General features: G+C 42.7%; 2 protein-coding genes across 3 annotated transcripts in view; both read right to left on the reverse strand.

The window, feature by feature from the left end:
* Positions 1-2,528: 2,528 nt before the first annotated feature.
* LOC139387206 (tubulin beta-2A chain-like) lies at positions 2,529-11,796 on the reverse strand. Of its 2 annotated transcripts, XM_071133280.1 has the most exons (4): positions 11,584-11,796; positions 10,978-11,086; positions 4,610-4,720; positions 2,529-3,982 (listed from the first exon to the last, which is right to left on the reverse strand). In XM_071133280.1, the coding sequence occupies exons 1-4, from the start codon at positions 11,638-11,640 to the stop codon at positions 2,889-2,891; spliced, it is 1,371 nt and encodes a 456-aa protein (XP_070989381.1). In that variant the 5' UTR covers positions 11,641-11,796; the 3' UTR covers positions 2,529-2,888. The 2 variants fall into 2 exon arrangements, with proteins under 2 accessions (XP_070989381.1, XP_070989382.1); XM_071133281.1 differs by lacking the exons at positions 10,978-11,086; positions 11,584-11,796 and adding an exon at positions 10,606-10,717.
* Positions 11,797-17,041: 5,245 nt separating this feature from the next.
* The window catches only part of LOC139387448 (solute carrier family 22 member 23-like), a 75,947-nt gene continuing 70,290 nt past the window's right edge, over positions 17,042-22,698 (reverse strand). Inside the window, exon 10 of the mRNA XM_071133631.1 lies at positions 17,042-21,286. Within this exon, the coding sequence (XP_070989732.1) occupies positions 19,693-21,286 (1,594 nt within the window). The 3' untranslated portion in view covers positions 17,042-19,692. The remainder of the gene's footprint in view (positions 21,287-22,698) is intronic.

Consider the following 22,698-nt stretch of genomic DNA (forward strand, 5'->3'; position numbering starts at 1 on the left):
TGACTCACCTCCCACCACCCACTTATAGAATTCATTGGGAAATCTATTGATTTTCAGAGTTGATCACTGATGTCTGTCAGGAACAATATTATCACAGATGAAGTACCAGAGAAATGTTAAAGGAGTATTTGATTCCATAAGGATGTTAAAACCAGCTGGATTGCTACTGTGATATGGTGCTGGACTCTTAATTCAGAACAATGTAATGAGAAGTTGGGGGAGGGGGCTTCTGTCTAAACTGCTGCTGTTTGCAATGGGCAGGAGTGTAGTGCTGCTGGAGCGCGCTTTCAATTTGAGAATACACAGATCTGGCAACAAAAAAATCTGGAAAATGATTTCTGAAGCTGAATCATTGTCCCACATGATCACATAATGATGAATGAGTATTTTACACAACATAACTGACTATACCGCCACAGCATATTAGGATTATAACGTTACTGTTACACCAAAAACACCTAATTTCTAGTGAGATTTTAGGAGCTGAAACTGAATGGTAGCATTTATACAGTGTGCGTCACTAGGCAGGATACATGTTTATATGCTTTGATTGAAAAAAAACAAGACACTTGAGGCCTAGGGCATGGAGCCGGGACAGGTGGCGCCAGACTGGTGACAAGCACTTCAGGGAGAGTGCGAGGAGCAGGCACAGGTCGTACCCGACTGGGAAGACGCACTTGAGGGATTGTGCGAGGAGCAGGCACAGGGCGTACCGGACTGGGAAGGCGCACTTGAGGGAGAGTGCGAGGAGCAGGCACAGGACGTACCGGGCTGTGGAGACGTACTGGAGAGCTGGTGCGTATAGCTGGCATCAATGGTACCGGTTCGATGACACACCTCGCCCGGTAAATGCGAGGAGCTGGCACAGGACGTACTGGGCTGTGAAGGCGCACTGGAGACCTGGTGCGTATAGCCGGCATCAATTGTACCGGAACTTTAACACACTTCTCAGGACCAGTACGGGGAGCTGACTCAGGTGGCATCGGACGGCTAACACGCTCCTTAGGGCGAATGCCGTGCATACTACGCCAAACCAACAGCTCTCTCGCTTCACTCTCCTCCAATTTATCCAACAACTCCTCGAAGGTCTCTAACTCTCCCCTCCGTTCACTCTCCTCCAATTTATCCAATAACTCCTCAACGGTCTCTGACTCACCCCTCAATTTCGCCGAACACCAAGTGTGTACCACCCCCCCAAAACTTTTTGAGGCTGCTTCTTGGGCTTGCGTCGTGGCCGCGAACCCTGGCGTCGTCACTGTTCTCCCTTCTCTCCTTGCGTCTCCTGCCATGGTAGGCGATCCTGTCCTGCCAGGATTTCATCCCAAATCCAGGATCCCTTCCCATCCAGAATCTCTTCCCAAGTCCAGGATACTTCCTCCTCCTGGGCACGCTGCTTGTTCCTTTGTTGATGGAATATTCTGTCACGTTCGTTTGTATAGACGGACCATGGTGCAGCGTATGTTGAATTCCACATAATTTATTAAAGAAAGTGAAACTTAGTAAAGGCTAAAACAAATAAACAATAAACTAATAACGAACCGTGACTACAGCGAATGCTACGTGCACTAACTCAAAACAATATCCCATAACACACAGGTGTAAAAAAATGCTACTTAAGTATGATCCCCAAAGAGATCCCCAAACGATAGCCAGCTGCCTCTAATTGGGAATCATACCAAAACACCAACATAGAAAAAACAAACTAGAAACCCACATAGAAAATATAAACTAGACTAAACCCTTAGTCACACCCTGACCTACTCTACCATAGAAAATAAGGACTTTCTATGGTCAGGGCATGACAAGACCTCACATAATGTGCCAGATAGGTGACCTGATCTCAGATGTTCTATTCTAAGCTAATATGACAGACAAGTGACGCATACAGTATTACTCCTATGGTCTGATGTAAAAGACAGGAGACTGATGGTAAGGTAAGAGGCAAAAGGTAGTAATGTGCATAATCAACACTGGGGTTCCGGCACTTATAGTCTGAGTACATTTTTCTGTACCTCTAACAAAGCGGAAACTCTTGAGCCTTGCCAGAGGACCTTTATGTAAACGATATCAAGCAAATTGAGCAGGTGGAATAAAGGTGTGTAATATGGTGATGAACCAATATGTAAAGATCCTATTAGGTTTACATTTTCAAAGATTTGCATTATTAGCAAAATATTCTGCCATTGGACGTCCCCACACATTAAACCCGATGATCGGATAGTCACCATGTCTGGCCAGCCCTAAATCAGATTTACTATCTGACAGATCATGATGAAAAGGAATAAAAAATAATCTTGGTCTTTCAATCAAAAAAAGTGCCTCCTGTCCCAGACAGACAGAGAAAACAAACCAATAGTCAAGATGACTCACATTTCATGCTTACCTTGTATAAAAACCAGAAAACATATATTTATCTTATCGTATCTATCTATCTTCATTACCTCATGAAAAGTCTGGATTGTTCATTGTATCTCATCTGCTGAATACAATGAGCATTCCCATGAAAAGAAGGCTAACGAGAGTGATAGTCATAGGACAGGACCATTTTATTTTGCGACAGAAAATGCATTCTGAGGTAAGTGTTACAAAACTCGGTTTCGATAGTGTAACGATGTTGTTTTTATTGACATTGACACAGCATGAATTGGAAAACCAATGACATTTATAATACTCACATAATTGTTATGTTACACTTATGGTCTTCGAGACATATTTGAAGAACAATGAAATGCAATAGTAGTAGTCTTTAGGCTAAACAGCTACAATATACAGTATCTTGACGCGACAATAACTCATTCTGCGCCTCTATCCTTCCATACCTATTGATCATTTAAAGTGACTGGTGGATATAACATACAGACTGCTGTGCTGCTTCTACCTGGCATCCTTCAGTGGCGGACATCATGGTGCTGCTGGACATCCTGATCCGCATCCTCCAACTCGTCTTCCTCGTACTCGCCCACTTCGTCAGCAGTGGCGTCCTGGTACTGCTGGTACTCAGACACCAGATCATTCATGTTGCTCTCAGCCTCAGTGAACTCCATCTCGTCCATACCCTCTCCGGTGTACCAGTGAAGGAAGGCCTTACGGCGGAACATGGCAGTGAACTGCTCAGAGATCCTCCTGAACAGCTCCTGGATGGCCGTGCTGTTGCCGATGAAGGTGGCGGACATCTTAAGGCCACGGGGCGGGATGTCGCAGACGGCCGTCTTCACGTTGTTGGGGATCCACTCTACGAAGTAGCTGCTGTTCTTGTTCTGCACGCTCAACATCTGCTCGTCCACCTCCTTCATGGACATGCGCCCGCGGAAGATGGCGGCAACAGTGAGGTAGCGGCCGTGGCGAGGGTCGCAGGCGGCCATCATGTTTTTGGCGTCAAACATCTGCTGGGTCAGTTCGGGCACGGAGAGGGCACGGTACTGCTGGCTCCCCCTGCTGGTCAGAGGGGCAAAGCCGGGCATGAAGAAGTGGAGGCGGGGGAAGGGCACCATGTTGACGGCTAGTTTGCGGAGGTCGGCATTGAGCTGACCGGGGAAGCGCAAGCAGGTGGTGACCCCGCTCATGGTGGCCGACACCAAGTGGTTGAGGTCTCCGTAGGTGGGTGTGGTGAGTTTGAGGGTACGAAAGCAGATGTCATAGAGAGCCTCGTTGTCGATGCTGAAGGTCTCATCAGTGTTCTCCACCAGCTGGTGGACTGACAGGGTGGCGTTGTAGGGCTCCACCACCGTGTCGGACACCTTGGGTGAGGGCATGACACTGAAGGTGTTCATGATGCGGTCAGGGTACTCCTCGCGGATCTTGCTGATGAGCAGGGTGCCCATGCCAGAGCCGGTGCCCCCTCCCAGGGAGTGGGTGAGCTGGAAGCCCTGGAGGCAGTCACAGTTCTCAGACTCCTTCCTGACTACATCCAGGACAGAGTCTACCAGCTCTGCTCCCTCTGTGTAGTGGCCTTTAGCCCAGTTGTTACCAGCTCCACTCTGACCTGAAAGACCCATGAAAAACCTGGGTTAGAGACATAGCATCTTTGTGCTAGTAAACATCTAGCCATACATCTAGGAGAATGAAAAGCAAGTCACCAGTAACAGGCATATGCATTGTGTACATTATTTATTCATTTCCAGTGAAAGAGAAAATTCCATTCCATTGAAACAACATTGAATAATTTGTATCTAATAAAAGTAGTGTTTTAATCTAACTGTACTGGTGTGAATGCAAGCCTACTATACTTTTTTTCAGTATTATAGGTAAGGTGTCCTGGGGTGGATTTTTTTTAGCTCAATATCCCCATCCTGATGAGCACTGCAGCAGTAGCATGCTGGACTGCATTCTGCTGAGTCACCATTCTGGCTGTCTCTGCCTGACACAACTGCAGAAACGTTGCACAGAGAACACACTGTACATTTATGTGAAAGGTAAACTAAGCTTCGCTTCAAAGGACATGACAGTGAATGCTGTCACAGACATAACATGCTTTGGATCAAAGATGGAAGAGCTGATGAGGACATGATGATGACCAATTGGGCAAGACAGCACAGACAGATCTGGGACCAGGCTAGGCAAGATAGCACAAAAAGATATGGAATTCGGCTAGATGATAACCACTACTCACCAAAGACAAAGTTGTCTGGTCTGAAGAGCTGGCCGAAGGGCCCGGAGCGTACAGAATCCATGGTGCCTGGCTCCAGATCCACCAGGATTGCCCGGGGGACAAACTTGTTACCTGTGGGGGGAGGAGAGGCAGGGACATCAGGGGTGTATTCATTAGTCAGATTTCGTTGCACAACGGAAACAGTTTACTCCAAACCGTTTACTACCCTGGGTGAGATAGCATGGTGAAGCCACATCAGAGGGCACAACCTACACGGTAAACATTGATTCTGAGAAAATGTACCCAAAATGTTCTGAGGAAATATCTTGCTCCCCACTTGCATTTGGGACTATGGAAATAGAGACTGTGTGTTTATACAAACGGTTTGCCTTTATCTACAAAGGAAACAGAGGGCAAATACTAGGCATCCCCTGATCATGCTCTGCCGCACAGCTTATTAAACAGAGCAAAGCACAGACTGCCTCTGATTCTCTTTCTCTCTCTCACTCTCTCTCTGTCTCACTCTCTCACTTAGCCTCATTTGCAGACTGCAGCACCTTGCAGCACAGAGAATTTCCAAAGTAGGGAGGGTGAATAAAATGTGCTGTGCATAATTGATTCAGACCCAAGATGACATCTCCCAGACCAGAATAGAAAGAGGAGTGGGAGGCCCCAGTGCACAACTGAGCAAGAGAACAAGTACACTAGAAGGCCAGCATCCCGGAGTCACGTCTTCACTGTTGACTGTTGAGGCTGGTGATTTGCGGGTACTATTTAATGAAGCTACCAGTTGAGGACTTGTGAGGTGTCTGTTTCTCAAACTAGACACTCTAATGTACATTTCCTCTTGCTCAGTTGTGCACCGGGGCCTCCCACTCCTCTTTCTAGTCTGGTTAGAGCAAGTTTGCGCTGTTCTGTGAAGGGAGTAGTACACAGCGTTGTACGAGATCTTCAGTTTCTTGGCAATTTCTCGCATGGAAAAGCCTTCATTTCTCAGAACAAGAATAGACTGATGAGTTTTTTAGCTTGTAATCGAACCCACAAATGCTGATGGTCCAGATACTCAGCTAGTCTAAAGAAGGCCAGTTTTACTGCTTCTTTAATTAGCACGACAGTTTTCAGCTGTGCTAACATAATTGCAAACGGGTTTTCTAATGATCAATTAGCCTTTTAAAATGGATTAGCTAACACAACGTGCCACTGGAACACAGGTGTGATGGTTGCTTGATAATGGGCCTCTGTACGCCTATGTAGATATTCCATTAAAAATCTGCCGTTTCAAGCAACAATAGTAATTTACAACATTAGCAATGTCTACACTGCATTTCCGATCAATTTGATGTTATTTTAATGGACAAAAAATGTGCTTTTCATTAAAAACAAGGACATTTCTAAGTGGCCCCAAACTTTTGAACGGTAGTATATATGCTTAGTTGCAGTCAAAACAGCTCATAAAAGTCTGTCAGTGGTATGAATAGTTGGTAGAACTATAATACAGAAACCAGCTACCCTCTAAATGTAGTGGTGTATATTCTTCAAATAGTAGTTATTCTACAGGAAATGTTATATATATAGAGTACCAGTCAAACGTTTGGACACACCTACCCATTCAAGGGTTTTTCTTTATTTTTAAAAATTTCTACATTGTAGAATAATAGTGAAGACATCAACACTATGAAATAACACATATGGAATCATGTACAGTTGAAGTCGGACGTTTACATACACCTTAGCCAAATACATTTAAACTCAGTTTTTCACATTTCCTGACATTTAAATCCTAGTAAAAATTCCCTGTCTTCACTTCACCACTTTATTTTAAGAATGTGAAATGTCAGAATAACAGTAGAGAGAATGATTTATTTCAGCTTTTATTTCTTTCATCACATTCCCAGTGGATCAAAAGTTTACATACACTCAATTAGTATTTGGTAGCATTGCCTTTAAATTGTTTAACTTGGGTCAAACGTTTTGGGTAGCCTTCCACAAGCTTCCCAGAATAAGTAGGGTGAATTTTGGCCCATTCCTCCTGACAGAGCTGGTGTAACTGAGTCAGGTTGGTAGGCCTCCTTGCTCGCACATGCTTTTTCAGTTCTGCCCACACATTTTCTATGGGATTGAGGTCAGGGCTTTGTGATGGCCACTCCAATACCTTGACTTTGTTGTCCTTAAGCCATTTTCCCACAACTTTGGAAGTATGCTTGGGGTCATTGTCCATTTGAAAGACCTATTTAAGACCAAGCTTTAACTTCCTGACTGATGTCTTGAGATGTTGCTTCAATATATCCACATAATTTTCCTCCCTCATGATGCCATTTATTTTGTGAAGTGCACCAGTCCCTCCTGCAGCAAAAGCCCCCCCACACCATGATGCTGCCACTCCGTGCTTCACGGTTGGGATGGTGTTCTCAGCTTGCAATCCTCCCCCTTTTTCCTCCAAACATAACAATGGTCATTATAGCCAAACAGTTCTATTTTTGTTTCATCAGACCAGAGGACATTTCTCCAAAAAGTACGATCTTTGTCCTCATGTGCAGTTGCAAACCGTAGTCTGGCTTTTTTATGGCGGTTTTTGTTTTCTTCATTGCTGAGCGGCCTTTCAGGTTATGTCAATACAGGACTCATTTTACTGTGGATATAGATACTTTTGTACCTGTTTCCTCCAGCATCTTCACAAGGTCATTTGCTGTAGTTGTGGGATTGAATTGCACTTTTTGCACCAAAGTACATTCATCTCTAGGAGACAGAACGCTTCTCCTTCCTGAGTAGTATGACGACTGCGTAGTCCCATAGTGTTTAAACTTGCATACTATTGTTTGTACAGATTGAACAAGGTAACTTCAGGCATTTGTAATCTGCTCCCAAAGATGAACCAGACTTGTGGAGGTCTTGGCTGATTTCTTTTGATTTTCCCATGATGTTAAGCAAAGAGTTTGAAGGTAGGCCTTGAAATACATCCAAAGGTACACCTTCAATTGACTCAAATTATGTCAATTACCCTATCGGAAGTTTCTAAAGCCATGACATCATTTTCTGGGATTTTCCAAGCTGTTTATGTAAACGTCTGACACACTGGAATTGTGATACAGTGAATTCTAAGTGAAATAATCTGTCTGTAAACAATTGTTGGAAAAATGACTTGTGTCATGCACAAAGTAGATGTCCTAATCGACTTGCAAAAATTAGAGTTTGTTAACAAAAAAATTGTGGAGTGGTTGAAAAACTAGTTTTAATGACTCCAACCTAAGTGTATGTAAACTTCCGACTTCAACTGTAGTAACCAAAAAAGTGTTAAACAAACCAAAATATATTTTATATTTCAGATTTTTCAAAGTAGCAACCCTTTGCCTTGATGACAGCTTTGCACACTCTTGACATTCTCTCAACCAGCTTCATGAGGTTGATTTCAATGGCTTTCAATTAACAGGTGTGCCTTGTTTAAAGTCAATTTGTGGAATTTATTTCCTTCTTCATGTGTTTGAGCCAATTAGTTGTGTTGTGACAAGGTAGGGTTGGTATACAGAAGATAGCCCTATTTGGTAAAAGACCAAGTCCATAGTATGGCAAGAACAGCTCAAATAAGCAAAGAGAAATTACAGTCCATCATTACTTTAAGACAATCTGGAACATTTTAAGAAGTTTCTTCAAGTGCAGTCACAAAAACCATCAAGCGCTATGATGAAACTGGCTCTCATGCGGACTGCCCCAGGAAAGGAAGACCCAGAGTTACCTCTGCTGCAGAGGATAAGTTCATTAGAGTTAACTGCACCTCAGATTGCAGCCCAAATAAATGCTTCACAGATTTCAAGTAACAGACACATCTCAACATCAACTGTTCAGAGGAGACTGCGTGACTCAGGCCTTCATGGTCGAATTGCTGCAAAGAAACCACTACTAAATGACACCAATAAGAAGAAAAAAATAGCTTGTGGCAAGAAACACGAGCAATGGACATAAGACCGGTGGAAATGTGTCCTTTGGTCTGATGAATGTGAATTTGAGTTGTTTGGTTTCAACCACTGTGTCTTTGTGAGACGCTGCATCAGATGACCTGGCCTTCACAATCACCTGACCTCAACCCAATTGAGATGGTTTGGGATGAGTTGGACTGAAGAGTGAAGGCAAAGCAGCCAACATGTCACGCCCTGGCCATAGAGAGGCTTTTATTCTCTATTTTGGGTAGGCCAGGGTGTAACTAGGGTGGGCAGTCTAGTTTCTTTATTTCTATGTTTTCTGTTTCTATGTTTTGGCCGGGTTTCTCAATCAGAGACAGCTGTCTATCGCTGTCTCTGATTTGGAATCATACTTAGGCAGCCTTTTTTCCTTTTGTATTTGTGGGTAGTTGTCTCCGCATGTATAACCGTACGGACGACGTGCATGAGACAACAAGTTCTCAGCATACGTGGGAACTCCTTCAAGACTGTTAGAAAATCATTCCTCATAAAGCTCTTTGAGAGAATGCCAAGAGTGTGCAAAGCTGTCATCAAGGCAAAGGGTGGCTACTTTGAAGAATCTCAAATATAAAATATATTTAGATTTGTTTAACATTTTTTTGGTTACTACATGATTCCATATGTGTTATTTCATAGTTTTGATGTCTTCACTATTATTCGACTATGTAGAAAATAGTCGAAATAAAGAAAAACCCTTGAATGAGTAAGTGTGTCTAAACTTTGACTGGTACTGTATGTGCAACTTTATGTGGTATTTGGGTTGCTATAACATTGGTTTGAAGTGACTTTGAGGATTTGTAAGCATCCTGCCATAAAGGTAAAACAATTAAAATAGGCCCTGCCACTCCCATTGTTTCACTAGCAGCAATGCTAATTCTGGCTGTGGGCTAAGTAAATAAAGAAAACTAAGCCATGTTTTTGGTCATTGTCACTCAGGATCAATAGATTAATAACTTTTTGTGAATACAATTAAGTATATTTAAATGTTGTTGTACTGCCCTTTAAATGGCAGTCGTTTTTTGCCACATAAATTTGCCAAAATTAGTATTTAGTACCAAAAGTCTAAAAACTAAAAGATACTACAATCAAATGATGGTCAATCTGCTTTTTAGTACTTTGTAGTTTGGAAAAAAGCTGCACATTATTTATGGGAAAATGTTATATTTTTGTTTTCCAGAATATGCAAATTAACTGTAATTTTGCAAATATAACCGTCTGTTTAGTTATTTTAATTTTATTTCAGATAACATTATTTACATGTCTAATTATATTTTGATAAGAATTAATTTTACATTTTCTATGAAGGTTGCTTTTTCCAATAGATTACTCTTGGGGACAATGACCCTAGTTGGTAATCCATGTATCTAAAATATGTTGGTAGTATGAGGGTTAACATGCTGCTACACACATCTCTCTATGAATTAGTGCCTTGTTATTTTAGGAAACTTTTTATTGATGAATGCACAATGCATGTACAATAATGGATGGCAGAGTTGCTCACACACATGCAAGCTCAATTTATGCCTGACAACTGTGAAATAAGAGGGATCAATACTGCTTAGCATTTGCACACACTGGGAATATGATCAGAGCTAACCACAGGACATGTTGGCCTCATAGGACCTAGGTTCTGCAGCCTGGTTGGTTTGGCAAAGAAGACTGACTGCTCAGTATGGCAAAGAGCCGGAGACAAAGGATGGGATGCTGCATGGCAATTACCTTCAAATCCCTGGCTAAGAAATATCAGACCAACACACAGACAGCAGACAAACATTAGGGTTGGGTCGGTTTTACAGAGACTGCAGATGTATACATGACCCCCGATGTAGAGACAGATATAGAGTTTGCTGTTTGATTGTTTATTTCACTTTTGTTTATTATCTTTGTCAATTGCTTTGGCAATGTTAACATACGTTTCCCATGCCAATAAATTCCATTGAATGTAATATAGTGAGATAGAGGGAGAGAGAGAAAGAGAGAGATAAATGATGCAGGAGAGAGAGAGAAAGATGTGATACAGGGAGAGAAATAACGAGGGAGGGAGGGGGGGAGATTGGCAGGTACCTGCTGCTGTCCTCATTTCCCCTGCCCTGCCAGAGAGGGATGGAGGGAGGGAGGGAGGGAGAGAGATTGGCAGGTACCTTCTGCTGTCCTCATTTCCCCTGCCCTGCCACAGGGCCCACTGCACCCAGACAGATATTATGGTTACAATGTCACATACTCAGTTTGGATTAGCCCTACAGAGCATGGCTTTGCAAATCCAATGAGGTCTGCAGTTTTTATCACCAGGGAATATTGATTTACTTTTGTTTTAATTTGGAGGAAAGCCAAGTGATATTACAGTGTGCTTATGGTTTATTATTTTCTTTAAACACATGTTCAGATGCATGCAGAGATTACTTCATGCACAGTCTAGACAAATATATGTATATATACCCGATGCTTCATTGTAGTACACGTTTATCCTCTCCAGCTGCAGGTCACTGTCACCTTGGTAACTTCCGGTGGGGTCGATGCCGTGTTCGTCACTTATGACCTCCCAGAACTGTGAATGGGACAGAGATGTAGGTACTGCAACTGATGTTTAAAGGTTTGAACTAAGAGAAAAATATTTTCTGTGCTCTGGCTATGACCTGTTCAAGACGCATTGAAAAATACCGAACGGTATTCGTGCGTAGCCCTATCCCTATTGCGCATGGTGATAGCATGACTCATCGGCCCAGATGCGCGACACCACTGCAGACACTTTGCTTCCTAGCCCAAGTCCATAGGACCACACCCATATCAATCGAATAGCATGTAATATTTCTACATAAATACTAATTTCCATAGCACATTAGGCCAAAAATATTATACCAAAATACTGGATGGGTATTTGGGAATTTGATGTCTTGGAAAATGAAGTGCGACATAGGCCTATTTTAAATAAAGTTACATGGGCGAAAAAAGCATGCAGGTCTCAACATTTCAAACACCTAACAAAATAGTTATTGCTCTATAACAACCACTGCGTCAGTACACAAATATAAACATGCCACCTACTTTGGCACCAATCTGGTTTCCACATTGCCCGGCCTGGATATGAACAATCTCCCTCATGATGATGCCTTGTGGGTGCAAGCAGACAGCAGCCTTTTGTCTCAGCTAACACCGATGTCCTCAACCTCTTTGCTACCCCTGCATGTGTAGCCTCTCAGCAGTTTTTACATTACTGGGGCGAGCGGTGAGCTCAGGGAGAGTCATCATGTTGATGCTGACGCCACACCGGCGCTGCATCCCAATCTCGCGCACCAGCCTATCAGCGGGCAACGTTTGATGCAGTGGGCCAGTGGACTGGTTGAGGATGCTGCTGCATCACTTTTCGTCTAAAACATGGCGCATTGTTATGTAGCTCTGCAACTACATCATCCACAATGTTGTCAATGCCATTCTCAAGACAGACATATTCGTTTTTATTGATCACTTGTTTAGTAGAGCGGGGAAGAGTTTACCCCTAGGAGCATGTTTACAGGGTATTGAGGTATTGTATGACATTATACAACAGGAAGTGGTTAAAATCAGAGTTTTCCAAGCAGATAAATATATTGGCAGCATCAGTGGGTTAATAGTTGGTTGAGTAGAATGGTCTAATAATTTAAAGATCAATAAAAATACAAAATACTAAACCACATTTATGGAATGACTGTCTAGCACAGCCTCAATTCAATAAGCAAGTGACATATTGAAAACTGATCCTCAACATATAGCATCAACACACTTTATACCCATGGCATGATCTTGGGATAGAGAGGACATCAACTGGTAAAACAAGGGACAACTCAAACACCTCAAGATTCCGTATCAAGAGGTGTCTTGAAAATAGTCTGAAGAACGATTAACTCAACAAAGACCCAGGAATACACCATTCATCAATAAATAGTGACGTTTATTACAACGCCACGTGGCTTATATGCAAGTGCATTATTCAAAATCCCCAAATAAAAATGTGACTAGTAGTCTGTCATTTTTACATTCTTTCTTTCAAATCTTGCACCAACAGAAACTCTGTGCCATATTAGGGTTCTTTTTCATTTCACCAATATAGATGTTTGGTTGCATGTAGGATGAGTGAAGATTTGATCAGTTGAAAACCTGATTTGTTCAGTTGAAAACCCTTTCCAAACCACTGTATGATGGCACAACCTATGAACAACCTATGAACCTAGAGAAAATCATCTTTACCTGAATGTATTCTATGGTCTATCTACTTTTTCTGTTTAACTATAGCCACTCTCCAAGCCATCACCCAACTCTTACCATACACTAGCGCCTGGTGCTGACTTTGCTATTACATATGACATCTGAGACTGTAATGTAAGGTTGCAATGTGTTGTATTGTGACATTTGAAGATAAGAGAATCTGCTAAATGACCAGAATGCAAATTAAAAATCAAATTTTACATGTGAGGTTACACCATTTGTTCCTGTGTGTGTCAGTGCATGTGTGTCTCAGCGAACCAATGAGATGGTGAGGTTGCATTTCAGGAAATGGGCGGTGAGAACTACTGTACAGCTGCAGACAATATCCTCTTTAACATCTGTAAGATTGAGCTATTTTGTTGTTCCAGTGTGAATAGACAGTACAGTGACAGAATGTACAGTAAAGTAAGTGTATTGTATTGTACATATACAACATGTTGAGTCTGTTATTGAAGTGATAAGAGTGCTCAGACAGACTGTTCACAACAGCAGCCTCCTCACATCACTGCTAGCCAAACAAGCTAATCGGACTGGGGTGAAGTTGCCCCTAGACACTGATCTTGGGTCAGTTTAGCAGCTTCCCAATCAATGGTTAAGTTTAGGATCAGGGGGAAGCTAGTCCTAGATCTGTAACTAGGGGAGACTTTACTCCTGAGTTAACTACTCTGAGTTGGCAGGATACATTGTGCTTTGAGGCCTAGGGTGTATTGGAGATTTAAGAAGTGAGTAGGCCCATATAGGGGTGTACTGAAGTTTAACTTGTTTCACATATCCTTTCTGCATCATCAGTCTTGTGAACAGGGTAGTATTAGGAATTAATCTCACAAGAAAATAATATCTTCTTTAACAGCATGCTTACTTACCAGGAAATAACCAGAGAATTAACATAAAGTATGTTGTTACACGTTTAGTATTATCATAGTTATTTTTTACATCCATAGAAATACATGACAGTATGTGTTGTGATGACTACTGTATGATTAGTGTACAGTAGAGTGATCATTTTGGCTGCTATTGCATCATACACAACACTTTGGACACCTCCAAAGCCATTGTATTTTCCTGGTTAAATACATAGTAATAAACACACTTTATAAGAATGTGGACTCCATGGCATTTGACATCAATCAATGAGATTTGAAAAGAAGCTTTACAATAAATTAGTGATGTTGTATTTGTAAACAGTGGCCAATTGACACAGATCTCTGCACAATTGGATGTAGTAGCCTTATTAGTGAACTGATAGCCACCATTTTGTTTGTCGGGTATGTACTATTGTCAACAGTCAGTCAATAACAGATGTTGGTAAAGCATGACGTTGACACTAGCCATTTGGGTTTTAAAAAGAAGAAGAAAGCTCCTCATCACAATTTTAATAAAAATAATCAAAGATGTTTGTTGTTTTTTACAGTCAAGAGATCACAGCATTTCTCTATCATGTCTGTATTGATTACAATGAAATAAGTACTTAATGTTAATGATTGTTAATATTTTGAATTACAAATCCAACAAAAACAGAGAGGGGTAAGCCTACATTTCAAAATGTAGCAGAATTTTAGTCAATATCACAAAAATATAATTTTTGCATACTTTGGTGAAATGAAAATATTTTCAAGTATATTTTTCTAGGGAATACACAAAAAATATTTTTACTACAACAAATATGCAAATGACACATACACAATACACACAAGATGGTGGCAATGACAGATATATTTGACAAAATACTTTTGTCATTCATGTGTCCATTTCAGAGCGATGGCTCTTGTTCCTTTTTAGGTAACATTTTAACATCACTTCTTTGTTTCGTGGAAAAGTTCACATTTTTGTTTACATGCTCTGTCCCCATAGCAAAGGATAAAGTGCCACTTACATTCACACAAATAATGGTGACAGTGCCGGCTAGCTGTATACACTAAGGACACGCCCCTTGAGATTATAGTGGAAATCTTTGTTCTTATTTTTGCAATCAAGCTCAACATCAGTAGCACAACAACATTAAGTATGCAATTTTATCTACAATATCACGTTTACAAGATCCATTGCATACAGTACAATTCATTTCATTTATGAAAAGAGTGGAAAAATAAAAAGATGACGCTTCAGTCCCATGAAACAGGGAAATAGTAAAAAAAAAAAAAAAAAATGTTTCACTTTCAGGACCACACCGTCAATAATCACAACATAGCCCTACAGGACCAACTGACCACTCACTTAAACCACATCACCGGTAAAGCTCTCCTTTTCTACTGTCATTTCAGACATAAACAGTCTATTGTCTTTTTAACTTTGGAGCATGCCTCTTCAGTTCAAGTCATTCTCTCCTTCTCTCTAACCTTTCATACACACATGCCTGTATTACAAGGACTGGAGTCTTGAGATGTTTCACTTGTGATTTTAACTCATTGTCTAATACATCAAAATACCTCCAATACTTGTCTTTATTGCCCTTCGATTGGCAGTTCATTCGGGCAGCAAAATTTACTTTTGGTTTTTCATGTTTGGCAAATTGCTCTTTTCCCTACACAGATTCCAATTGGTTTCTGAGTACTAATTTCAGCGACAACAAGAACAATTAGGAGAAATCTGGCAGTGTTGACATTCAAAATTCTGCTTTGTATTCTTGAAGTATTTTTTTCTACATGATAAGGCAAATGTACATCATCAAACACATTGGACATACATCTAAGTCTGCAGTTGAGGCAAATGTACAGTCAAATGTTTTTTTTTGTGGTATTTATGGAATCCCCAACTAACCTTTGGGATAAAGGATTCTAAATGGAGTTTTGGCTGGTAGTCTCTCAGTCTAAAATAGCATTCAGGATTCCCCCAACAACAACAAAGTCACACGCTGACGACTTCATAATTACTGACAGTTTCAGACTGTGGCTGAGTAAGGGACAGTTCAACATTTTTGAGGTGTACTAAAAAAATGGCACCCCCCATCCTCAAAGTAAAAAATATTTTCAAACAACACTCCCCTTGTATTGTAAAAAATAATTGCACACCGTCCCCCCTCATAGAATTAACTCTAAATAATGTTTGTGACCACAAATAACAATAACTATAGTGACCCTGTGTCTATAAATGTGACTTTTCCACTTCATCCTGCTTTTGTGGCACAGTCGATGCAACGTAGGGCTACGGGCCAGAAGGTTGAGAGTTCGACGACCACCATGGACAGAGCTAACGCTCCCGGCCTGTTTCATTAGACCTACACCACAATCAGAGCAAGCTACAGACAATGATCAGCTAGGTGGAAATCAGATTTTCAAAATGTTGATGCCATATTTAAGCAATAATGCTCGAGGGGGTGTGGTATATGGCCAAAATACCACGGCTAAGGGCTATTCTTATGCACAACGCAATGCGGAATGCCTCAATACAGCCATTAGCCACGATATATTGGCCATATACCACAAACCCTGAGGTGCCTTATTGCTATTATAAACTGGTTACCAGCGTAATTAGAACAGTACAAATATTTTTTCTTGTCATACCCATGGTATACAGTCTGATATACCACGACTTTCAGCCAATCAGCATTCAGGGCTCCAACCACCCGGTTTATAATTATATAAAATATATGCAACAAATTTTCCACCAACAGGTCTCTGTGCCAATGGACAACAACCAATAAGCAAATTATACGGACTTCGGTTGCTTCAACATCATGGTTTGCGTTTTCAACACCACAATCTGGACAGTTTGAATGCCTGAATAAAATGTTGGACAAATGTACGCATGTAGCCTACAGGAGACTTTTGAAGTAGCTTAATCCAATTCAAATATTGTGACTGGTTGGTTGTTTATGCCACACGTAAAAGGTAATCCAAAAGTTAAATTACAAATATTTAGGCTATATTGAAGTGTTAGGTTCTAGGTGCGCGAGGAATAGCTGCTCGGAGGCAGAGCACGCATGACACTTTCCTGAACAACTGGGCCTGTTGGGAGCATATGTGGCCACATTATTATAGCACGACTTAGGAGAATGAGGATCCGTAACAGACAGCGCATCTCAGTATCAGAACTTAAAATAATGCCAGAATGGCCTGCTACTGTGTATTTCTAGACCAGGGGTCTCCAACCTTTTCTAGCATGAAAAGCTTAAAAATGTAATGCGTCTCGAGTTACACATTTTTTCAAGTTTTCAAATAGGCACATTCTTCCTTTTCTCCTCTCCCCTGCAATTCATCGCCAGGTCCTTAGTGTACAAGATAATTTTTTTCTGTGAATATACCTGGTAAAAAATGTTGCAAAAAATGTTGTTTCCATGTTTCATGAGCTGAAATGAAAGATCCCAGACATTTTCCATACAAAAAAAGCTTATTTCTCTAAAATGTTATGCACAAATGTGTTTACTTTCCTGTAACTGAGCATTTCTCATTTGCAAAGATAATCTATCGACCTGACAGGTGTGGCATATCAAGGAGCTGATTAAACAGCAAGATCATTACACAGGTGCACCTTGTGCTGGGGATAATAAAAGGCCCCTCTAAAATGTGCAGCTTTGTCACACAACACAATGCCACAGATGTCTCAAGTTTTGAGGGAACGAGCAATTGGCATACTGACCGCAGGAATTTCCACCAGACCTGTTACCAGATAATTGAATGTTAATTTCTCTACCATAAGCCACTTCCAACATAATTTTAGAGAATTTGGCTGTACGTCCAAGAGGCCTTACAACTGAGTGCCCCATGGTGGAGGTGGGCTATGGTATGGGCAGGCATAAGCTACGGATAACAAATACAATTGCATTTTATCAATGGCAATTTGAATGCACAGAGATACCGTGACGAGATCCTGAGGCCCATTGTGGTGCCATTCATCCGCCACCATCACCTCATGTTTCAGCATGATAATGCATGGCCCGTGTCGCAAGGATCTGTGCACAATTCCTGGAAGTTCCTGTCCCAGTTCTTCCATGGCCTGGCTACTCACCAGACATGTCACTCACTGAGCATGTTTGGGATTCTCTGGATCGAAGCGTACGACAGCGTGTTACAGTTCCCGGCAATATCCAGTAACCTTGCACAATCATTGAAGAGGAGTGGGACAACATTCCACAGGCCACAATCAACAGCCTGATCAACTCTATGTGAAGGAGATGTCGCGCTGTGGGAGGTAAATGGTGGTCACACCAGATAATGACTAGTTCTCTGATACACGCCCCTACTTTAATTATTATAATTTTTTTGTTTATCTGTGACCAACAGATGCGTATCTGTATTCCCATTCATGTGAAATCCATAGATTAGGGCCTAATGAATTTGTTTAAATTGACTGATTTTCTTATATGAACTGTAAACTCAGTCAAATCTTTGAAATGGTTGCATGTTGCATTTATATTTTTGTTCAGTTTAGACACAAATGATATACTTACTCATGACTTTGCAGTCAACATTTGATTGAGAAGGCTTTGGGGAAACCCACAAGACAGTTATCACATCAACTGGCTCCACATGAAGTGATAGACAAACGCGTGCATCACACAGACAGACCAGGGCAATATTGCTGGAAAATTAATTGGCAGATATTGTTTTACGTTTGTCTTTTAAGGCCTTTAGTGGCTAACCAGGGGTGGGATAATGCCAACGTTGCATTTATTAGATAGTAGCTGGGAAGCTGCGGTGTCTGATACTTGAGAGATTTGTTTGATGACCGTTTGCAGTGGGCCATGTGAATATTGCATGTACTTTCAGAATTATTTGGCGAGCTACTCATAGGTGGGTTGCGAGCTACTCATAGGTGGGCTGCGAGCTACTCATAGGTGGGCTGCGAGCTACTCATAGGTGGGTTGCGAGCTACTCATAGGTGGGCTGCGAGCTACTCATAGGTGAGCTGCGAGCTACTCATAGGTGGGCTGCGAGCTACTCATAGGTGGGTTGCGAGCTACTCATAAGTGAGCTGCGAGCTACTCATAGGTGGGCTGCGAGCTACTCATAGGTGGGTTGCGAGCTACTCATAGGTGGGCTGAGAGGTACTCATAGGTGGGTTGCGAGCTACTCATAGGTGGGCTGCAAGCTACTCATAGGTGGGATGCGATCTACTGGACCTGTTGGAGACCCTTGTTCTAGAGCAGACCAACAATTGAGCCAAATGGAATGAATGGAATGAAATATTATTCAAATGACATTTTCACTGCAGTTCACAGCCTAGAGTAAAATGTACTGACTTGAAAGCAATAATGTGTTCTAGGCTAGTCTAGGTAGAATAATTGTACAGTCCCTAAAACAAGATTTACAGTATAGGGGAGATTTTTGAGCTGCATATCTCATGTCTTCACTGTTCTTTCATGCGCAATGATGCACCTGGTCTCTACACTTATATTGGTGCAGCTTTGAATGATATTATGTGTGGTATGATCGCTAGTTATTGCAGATCTGGACAAACTATCCACCTACCACTATTGTCACTATGAAAGGTGGATAGAGGGCAGGATAGACAGTTAGACTGGTAGACTATATTGGCTTGTGGTATAGTTAGTATGTGGAGAAGTGCAGTGCATAATGGAACCTCCAAAACATATTGATATAGGGGAGGTGCATGCAAGCAGATGATGGAATAAATCATATAGTAAAACCTGCAAATAGGGTGAATGTAAACCTAGGGGAAAAAACGCATTACCCTCCCAGTAAATTTCGAACTGTCCCTAACCACTCATCACTGTCACCACAACCCTGTCCTGTTCTCTGGCTGTTCCCAGTAAGATGTATGACACAAAAAAACTTGGCCCAAGCTCAAGCTGTTACCCTCCTGTTTGTCACTTGCAGTCTCCCGACAGAGCAGCTGAAATGTCTGAGGCCTGACAGACCAGTTAGTGACCCCCGTCATGTGACATGGTTGTCTAGGGCTTCTTCCTCCATGAGGGAGGGGCCCACCTCCTTGTTCCACAGGTGGAGCCTTGGATCATGAAGACACCACCCCGTTGACAGCGCTGTTTTCTGAGATGGCACAATCCATTACGGGGAGGATACCTGAGTCTATTGGGGAGGAGATGGTGCAGTCCATTATTGTGGAAGCAGGGGCCGCCTCTGTGGTCTCAGAGTCTGTTATGTTGGGGAGAAGTGAGTCTATGAAAAGCAGAGTTGTAGAGTCCAATGTAAGGGGTTGAACAATGTCTGTGATGGGGAGAGTGGTAGAGTCCACAGTGAGGGGGTGAACAGTGTCTATGACAGGGGGAGTGGAAGAGTCCACTGTTGTTGGGATATGAACTGAGTCAATGGGTGGCAGTGGTGGTGATAGGGGGGTGGGGTAATGAACAGGGGAATGAGCTACGACAGGGGAAGAGGGAGAGACAACAACATCCTTAACACATGAAGAGTCCAACTCTGGAGTATGGACAGAGTCTGTGACAGGGGGAATGGTACAGTCTGAATTATGGGTAGGAGGAGGGGGGAGTTTGTCATCTACAGAGTCTATTATAATGGGAATGATAGAATCTGTGGTGATGGGGTCAGTAGAATCATTAGGAGTGGTAAAGTCGACCATGGGGGGAAGGGGAACAATGTCATTGATGACAGTAGGGGAGGGTGTTGGAGAAGGGGGGATAGGGACAATTACAGGGTGAGTGGTAGAGCCCAAGGTACAAGGAGTTTCTATGACAGGGGGAATGGTAGAGTCCAATGTAGAGGTGTTTTTTATGACAGGGGGAGGGGTAGAGTCCAATGTGGAGGTAGAGGATGAATCAAGTACTGGTGGAGTGGTTGAGTCCAATGAAGAGATAGGATGGGTTTCAATAACAGGGGGAATGGGGTTGACCAAGATGGAGGTAGGGAGGTCTTCTGTATCAGTGGCAGTGGTAACGTCCTTAGTAGGGGAGGGGGCTGAGGGGTATATCAGTAGAATCTCAATTAGGGGTATATCAGTAGAATCTTCAGTGGACTTCAGAAGGGAATTGGAGGGAGTGAGGGCACTATTTCTAGGTGTGGAAGATAACAGGTGCTCTTTACTAGGCAGTACAACGTCTGCCTTATCTAGGGCCGCCATGGGAGTACCAGATGGGGGCGTAACGGATTTCCCATTGAGGTCTTTCTTAACCAGGGGCACAGTATCAGGATCAGGCTCAGGCTGGAATGACGTCAACTCTGTAGTGGGGGGCGGCAAAATAACTATAAACGACGGTGCCGTGAGGTCAACAGCGGAGGATGCCGTGGAGTCCATGGTGAAGACGGTGGTGGCGGCCGCCTCGTGCAGTGGTGTGTCGTGGACCCGGGTGTAGTCCCTGCTGCTCTCCGACTGGGCCAGGAGGAGGCGCTGTTCGCCAGGCTTCTTGGGGGGCATCAGGGGTTGGCGGGTGTAACACTCCCCGTCGGCCAGGGTCTCGGGCAGGGGCTGGTAGCGCGTCTCGGGGAGGAGGAGAATGCAGATGATGCAGATGAGGGTGCAGCAGGCGAAGATGATGTGGTGGAGGAAGTAGCCCTTCTGATTGTGCAGCTCCATGATGGGGGCGGTCAGCATGCCGAAGCCAGCGCTGGCTAGTACCAGGCCCAAACCACCACCCCTACGGAGAGAGAGACAAGGAACGTCATGTCAGCCATCACTTCTGAAATCTACACATCTACACCCAATCTCACACCCACCCTTGCCCCCTACTCTCCTAGGCAGCTCTAATATAGATTTGAGGCGATACAGACCACCACCCCTACAAAGTGAGACATGGAACGTCAGCTAGGAAGTCACCATATCTGAAGCACATGACTACTTCCGATTCCAAAACCGCACCACTGTCTTTAAATCTGATCCATTCTTTAGAAAGGGTGTGCCCTGCAACCTCTGCTATTGCCAGTGCAACGATCTGCTTAGTTACTGTCTGAATTTATTCAATTTCAAGGTTCTCTATGTTCACATTCAATGGCACATTCAAGCCCCTACTAGACTAATTTCCTTACGAAGACACACTTGCTGATTATTGTGTTATTGACATATCCTATCAGCCATTTTAAGGTCACAACCGCAGAGAGTGCTGCAATACCATGATTAATCCGATACCATTGAGGAGTTTACCACATCAGTAACAGGCTTCATCATTAAGTGCAGCATAGACAACGTCGTCCCCACAGTAGCAATACGAACGTAACCAAAACAAAAACATTGATTATTGGCAATATCTGCGCTGGGCTAAAGGCTAGAGCTACTCCTTACAAGGAACAGGACACGGACATGGACACATACAACAAAGCCTGCTGCGACCTCCGACGCAATATCAAACATGCAAAAGGACACCAACTCCGACGCTTGTCTTATGTGGCAGGTTTTGCAGACGATAACAGATTACGAAGGGAAATCCAGCCATGAGATGCCCAGTGATGCAGAACTATCAAACGAGCTAAATGCCTTTTATGCTCACTTCGAGAAATACAACACTGAGTCTTGCTTGAAAGCCCCTGTTACGGATGACTGTGTGATCTCGCTCTACATGGTCGATGTGAGTATGGGTGTTTTCACACTTGGCACCTTTCAGACCATTTTTGTGAACTCAGTGCAGTTCAGTTCATTTTTCTGTGCAGTGTGAACACTCCAAAAGGAACTGAGACCTGTCAAAAGAGCCCCCAAAGCGAACCGAAATGAGACCATCTAGAGAGGTAGTCTGAATTCGGTTAGCTTGAAATACACGGTTTCGGTTCCCTTTTTTAGGGCAATGTGAACACGAAGCTTCCCAGATTTGCATGTCATTATTCCCGCATTTAATTCAATAATTACTGAAATGGTTACCTGGTCTACCTACGCTGACCCTATCTTGCACTCACTCTATGTACACTCACAAGACTATACATACACACTATATACAAACTCACACTACAATGACACGAAACCCACACACGTTCACATACATTACATACAAACACACATACAGTGTATAACACAAACACACACAAACGCACATACTGACACAACACACACACACACACACAC

Source organism: Oncorhynchus clarkii, chromosome 28 (genome assembly GCF_045791955.1).
Source record: "Oncorhynchus clarkii lewisi isolate Uvic-CL-2024 chromosome 28, UVic_Ocla_1.0, whole genome shotgun sequence".
In the NCBI taxonomy this organism is placed as follows: Eukaryota; Metazoa; Chordata; class Actinopteri; order Salmoniformes; family Salmonidae; genus Oncorhynchus; species Oncorhynchus clarkii.